The sequence below is a fragment of the Magallana gigas genome, chromosome 9 (genome assembly GCF_963853765.1).
Source record: "Magallana gigas chromosome 9, xbMagGiga1.1, whole genome shotgun sequence".
Lineage (NCBI taxonomy): Eukaryota > Metazoa > Mollusca > Bivalvia > Ostreida > Ostreidae > Magallana > Magallana gigas.
This window is the reverse complement of record NC_088861.1, coordinates 4,545,223-4,551,616: the sequence shown is the minus strand read 5'-3', so window position 1 is coordinate 4,551,616 and position 6,394 is coordinate 4,545,223. Positions and strand designations below refer to the sequence as shown.

General features: G+C 34.7%; 1 protein-coding gene across 1 annotated transcript; it reads right to left on the bottom strand.

The window, feature by feature from the left end:
- Positions 1-3,191: 3,191 nt before the first annotated feature.
- LOC136271487 (uncharacterized) lies at positions 3,192-4,551 on the bottom strand. The gene has a single exon (XM_066071591.1). The coding sequence runs from the start codon at positions 4,452-4,454 to the stop codon at positions 3,303-3,305; it is 1,152 nt and encodes a 383-aa protein (XP_065927663.1). The 5' UTR covers positions 4,455-4,551; the 3' UTR covers positions 3,192-3,302.
- Between the last annotated feature and the right edge of the window lie 1,843 nt (positions 4,552-6,394).

Here is a 6,394-nt window from a genome sequence, read left to right as displayed (position 1 = left end):
CATGGAGTCTAAGTCCTTATCAAAAACTAAATTAAAATCACCACCAATAACTATATGCTGGTTAGAGTAAATATCTTGAATCTTATTAATGACGTTTATGTAAAAGGCTGGTGAGTCCGAATTTGGTCCATATATATTTATTAATAAAAATGAAAGACTTTCTATGGTAACATCTAATAAAAGAAAATTACCATCACTATCTTTATGTTCATTGAGTATTGTTATATCACAGTTATTATTGATTAATATAGCTACTCCTCTAGAATTTGATTTATATGAGTTAAAGTAGGCTTTATAACCCCCTAGTCCCTTTATCAAGCTTTCTTCCTTTTCAACAAAATGAGTGTCTTGAAGAAAGTATATATTATAATTTTTTGATTTTAAGACTTTACAAATGTCCCTCCTTTTATTGATATCACCTAAGCCTTGGCAATTTAATGTCAATATGCTTAGATAGCTTTGCTGCACTTTATCATCCATGTCTATATAAATGGAGAAAAAACAGTTAAAAGGCAAAGGTTTCGAATTGCGAAAGCACATCACGCTTGCTTATTTTACCAACACTAAAAAATAGTTGACTGCATAAAGTTGACCAAAAACAACCTTTTTTTTGTCAACTTAAAAAAAAATCGTACAATAGTATGAATAATTAGAATCGGTCGTGAGAAGTTTTATATGTATAACTTATTGTCTGTTTTTTTAAAAACCTTAAATCCTATGCTGCGCATACTATGTGTTTAAAAAAAAAGGTACCTTGATTTGAGCTTGTTAATATGACAGCATATTATAAAAATCATACCAAGTTTATGTGAGATATATTAATGTTCATGAAATACAATTATACATATGCACTCCCCCTTGCGTTGCGTTAACTATAGAATAAGAAAATAAACAACACTTACAATTACTGGTTCACATGTTTGTAAAGTAAGAAAACAAACCGGATATGATAACTATAAACAAAAATCCAAATATTATGAACAGTCAGGACAAATCCGGAAAAACTCGTCCTAGGTAAGTTATATAGCAAAAGTTAAACAAAGTATATTTACAGTCTTAATGAAATGAAAAACGTGTAAAATATTTACAATAACAATATTAATAAATCGGTGAGTTAAGGCTTGTGATATAAAGATGTACAATCTATACTATCTTACAGTACAGCTTTTCAGTAAAAATATTAATTAACAGTAATCGCGCATATCGTGAAAATATTAGTGTATTATAATTGGATGCTACAGCGACTAAGGCCTGTACATGTATGTAAAATTTAAATAAACACAGTGATCCGATAGTTTGGATAACAAGAACAACACATATATTTGTTTTAAACTTTGACTATGTTGTCCGTCTCAATTGGCTTGGGTTCAGGTAGAACCCGACATGTTTCTTGCGGCACTTAACCCGACTTCATTAATATGTTTGAAGCGCCTAGGTCCGATTTTGTTGCCGTACCATCGCGAAACGACCACTAATGTATTCTTTACGTCATTGTCGATGAACGCTTTCAGCAACAGTCTCCCGGCCCCGTGTTCCCCGTCATCATCGGATCCGTCGTGCGTTGTTCCGTCGTTACCCGTGAACCGGAACGCAAATATATTATGACTAGCACTGGCGATACTGTCTGAACGCATAACTTCAACAAGAGACCGTCTCACCTGTTTCTAGGAGTCTACTAGTACCGCGTGGGCCGCAAACCGGTTCCCATTGTCCTCTGTTGTCTTACCCGCAGTGATCGCGATCTTGACCTCTTCTCCGTTGATGATCTCTTCAGCCGTTGGACGGGATCCAATTTTGTCTTTGTATACTGATTTACTCTTAGTAAAGATGAGTTTGGTACCTTTTAGCGCGGTTTCAATATTACGCTGTGCGTTTTGTTTTTGGACTTCATATAAATGTTTTCTCCTTTCTCAAAGTTCCTCGGGCTGATGTTGAGACACTCTGATTGGGGACTTTTTTTCCTTGAGGACTTTGATATGTCTCATAACGATTTCTTTATGTGCTCTACTCGCAAACTGAACACAGGTGGGTCTTGGGAATTTTCTTTGCCTGTCATACTCCCCCATTCTGAACAGTTTATAGATCTGAAGGTTGTCAACTGTTTCTGCAGCTATATTCATCTTCGAGCTGAACACGTGGCTTATCATCTTGGCATGATTTTCTGATTTGCCCATCTCTGTTCTCGATTCCTCGACTCCGCTTATTATGATATTGTCTTCCATTGATCTGGCTTTAAGTTCGGTAATTTGGTCATTTTGAGTTTTAATACAGTACTCTAGTCGAACAACGTAGTCTTTCATTCTACTAAGCTCTCTTTCCGTTTTTTTCTGTTTTACCTGCAGATCATTGATGATGTACATTGTATCATTAGCTTGGTGTTGAACATTTTCCAGCCTTTCTTCGATACCATGTTTTTCACTTATCTCATTTGTAACTGCGTCAAGCTGTCGTCCCTGTCCATCTATTCGCAATAATAGATTGGCCAGCGTATTCTGTTGTTAGATATCCCCTGCATCACATCTCTCATTTGGAAGTTTTCCATTTTAGAGGTACTTTGGACATTAACGGAAGACCCACTCGTTGCTTTGCAACGCACTTTGCTCTAGTTATTGTTCTTCTTGGTAGTCACCCTTAATTTTCAGCCATTTCTCAATATTTCAATGATTTTTACAGAGATGATGTCTAAGGTGAATATCTCTTTGTATCCCAATTCCTGTTTAAAAAAATCACTTCCGCTTTTGAATTATTTCCATTTTTCATGTATTTTGGTACATGATATTGTCCACACATCTCCTCAACTGTTATACTTAGAGTCTTGAAATTTATATGCAAGATATAGTGGTTATGGTAGATTTGCTTGCTTGTTTTAGATTTTATCAGAAGTCATTATCCTTGAAGCTCGCCTGGACCTGAAAATGTTGATGTTCATTTTTTTGAAATTTTTGGGGGAAATTTAAGATTTGTGTATGAATATCTTTTTTTGTTTTTTATAATTTATTCACAAACTATGCATGTACAATCGTAACAAAAAGATGAATGAAATTTGAAACTCAAGTAACTAATATTTTTGAGATGATCCGCCAACTATCCTTGACCTCATTTTCTTTTCGTATGTTTAATGAATGGGAAGAGTAGATGTCAACATATCTAAAACATTTAATATATTCGAACAGTGATTTTGTAGAGGGTAAAATATATTTACATCTGTTAATATAAATAAACCTTTTTGCTAACAATATCAATAGATTAAGTGCTCTATACAATACAGGTATGGCATGTTTACATCCAAAAATTACTGTTTGTTAATTAAAACACACATCGATATTGCACAGGTTCTTTAGTTTTTCCTGTATTGTAATCCAAATGTTTCGTGCATGCAGACAACCATAAAAAAGATGACTTATTGACTCCTTAGTTTCATGGCAAAATGAACACATTTCGGTATCTAATATTTTGAATATAAATAAACGAGAGTTAGTGCACAGAATTCTATGTAAAATTTGGAATTGGAAACTTATCAATTTTGTGTTCATTGTGACATTATGAGGAATCATAAAATATTGCTCCCATTCGTTTTCTACAATATCTATAGACATTCTTTCTTCCCATTTGTGTTTTACATTTACAGGGGTTTCGGCGACAGATGATAAAAATATAGGGTAAAAAAGTTTTGATACCTTTTGCGCCTTTCTTAATTTTTCTATATTGCAATCAGATATTTCTTCTCTCGGGACATTCTTTATCAATTCTTTCCAATGTTTTGGGATGGCTGATATTAACCCATTATAAGTTAAAAAATTAGTATGAACATTGAATTTGTCTTGAAAGTTTTCGAGAGAAAGAAAACTGCCGTTGTCATTGATAAGATCATTGATAAAGAATATCCCCTTTTTGATCCAGTGAGATTTACAAACACGTTGTTTATTAATTAATATTTCATTATTGTGCCATAGTGGCTGGCGTAGTATTTCTGATGGGGCTGTGGTAGGATGCTGCATAATTTCGCTCCAGGCTTGCATTACGCTTTGCCAAAAATTATTAAAAACTTGCATGGCAGTCGACAAGCCTTCTCTCCGAAGTTGCCATATATTTGAGTATCCCCACTTCTCAAGTTTATCCGCTATTAAAATTTTCCACGAGGATTTACATTGTGGATCCAAGCATTTTTTGACCCACGTAAGTTTAAGACTTTTTGCGAAAGAAAGAATATGTGGAACTTTCAACCCCCCCTTATGTTTGTCACTAATCATAATATTTCGGCGGATTTTATCAATTTTACCGTCCCAGATAAAATTAAAAATAATTTTTTGGATTTCTTCAAATTGTTTTGATTTTGGGTCCGGTAGGACAGATAAACACTGTACTAATATCGGTAATGCAAGTGTTTTGACAACAGTAATCTTACCAAAAATTGTTAGGTTTCTAAAAGCCCAGTCATGCAGCAGCTTTTTCATAGAGCTGATTTTTTCTGTAAGATTATCTTCAGTAAAATCAACTTTTCGTAAATCATATATGATACCTAGCAGCTTAAATTTTCCTTCGTGATTCCAATATAGCTGATGGTTAGTTTGATATTCCTCTCCACAGCCCCTTTTTACCCCAATCCATAATGCTTGTGTTTTATTAAAATTTGCTCTAAGACCTGAACATTGCGCAAAAGAATCTATACAGTCAAGAGCGGCATTTAAACTATCTGGATCATCAGCCAACGTTAATGCTGAGTCATCTGCGTATTGGCTGATTAAATATTCGGTGTTATTTATATTTATCCCTTTTATGTTAGTGTTGTTTTTAATTGAAGCGCTGAGGAGTTCCACCGTTAAAATAAAAATATAGGGCGAAAGTGGGTCCCCTTGGCGAACTCCTCTGCTAATCTTAAAAAAATCAGTAAAAAAGCCATTATTTAAGACTGTGGATGATATATCCGTGTATAATATAGTGAACCAATGAATAAATGATGGACCAAATCCAAAAAATTCTAATGTATTTACGATGAAATTCCACTCTAAAGAATCGAACGCTTTCTCGAAGTCTAAGAGAATAAGTAATCCGGGTATATTATCGGCGTTCGCTCGTTCAATTAAATCGTAAATAAATCTGGTGTTTTCTCCTATGGAACGGCCTTTTAAAAAACCGGTTTGCGTTTCGCTTATAAGTTTATCTAGAATGTGTTTCATTCTATTTGCTAAACACGCAGATGCAATTTTATAATCGACATTTAAAAGTGAAATCGGACGCCAATTTTTTATAAACTCTTTTTGTTTTCCCTCTTTCGGTAAGCATGTTATTACACCTTGTCTCTGGGTAATCGAGAAAGATCCAGACTGATATGCAAAATTTAGAGAGTTAAGTAAAAACGGGTGCAAGTCTGACCAAAAAAATTTATAAAACTCCGCGGTGTACCCATCAAGTCCTGGCGATTTTCCGTTTTTGAGATTTCGAAGCGCTGATAAGCATTCATCTTTCGTGATTATTCCCTCGAGAGAGTCTGCCTCGTCTTTGTCTAGTGTATTTATATACGGGTTTTGTTTGTCGAAAAAATTGCGCACGTGTTGATCGAGTATGTCGCAGTCTCGTGATGTGTAGAGATTTTCGTAAAACGATTTTTGGATATTCATTATGTTTTCAATGTTCGTGCATTCTTGACCATGATCTATTAATTTAGTTATCATTTTTTCTATATAGTTTCTTTTTTCTAAATTACAAAAGAAATTCGTTGATCGCTCCCCTTCCACATTCCACCTGGCTTTTGCCCTTATAATCATTCCCTGTATTTTTTTATTTCGTATATTTTTCAGTTCATTTTCAACTTTGTCTATGTTTTCTTTATCTACCGTTCCCGCGTTTTCATCCCTATACAATGCAATTAATTGAGTTTCCAAAACTTTTTCCTGTTTTTCACTTTCCCTTTTTCGATAGGATGCATACGATATAGTTTGGCCCCTTATAGCAAGTTTTAATGTTTCCCAGAGTAGTTGGTCGTTAACAGAGTATTGTATCGTTTCACTGTTTGAGAAAATTTCATAGATAGATAGAGTGTCATTAATACATTGCTTTATAAGTTGCACATACTCTCTATCATACAATAAACTGTTGTTAAATTTCCAACTACCTTTTCCGCGTGGTTGATCTACATACTTAAAAGAAACTTCTACAGGGGAGTGATCAGATCGGTACGCATACCCAATATCTGCATTAACAGTAAAAAGCTGAAGGGACGAGGAGACAAGGAAGTAGTCAAGTCGGGCCTGTTTACTCTGAGGGCCATGCCAGGTGAAGCGTGAAACGGAAGGGTTACGCTCTCTCCACACATCTACAAGGTCGTGCTCAGAAATCATCTGTAGTACCCTCTCTCTTGCTTTTTGATTATTCTTTCTCCTATATAGTTTTGTAT

Excerpts from the sequence above, each read along its gene's own strand:
- LOC136271487 (XM_066071591.1), bottom strand. The coding sequence starts at position 4,454 with ATGAAAAAGCTGCTGCATGACTGGGCTTTTAGAAACCTAACAATTTTT.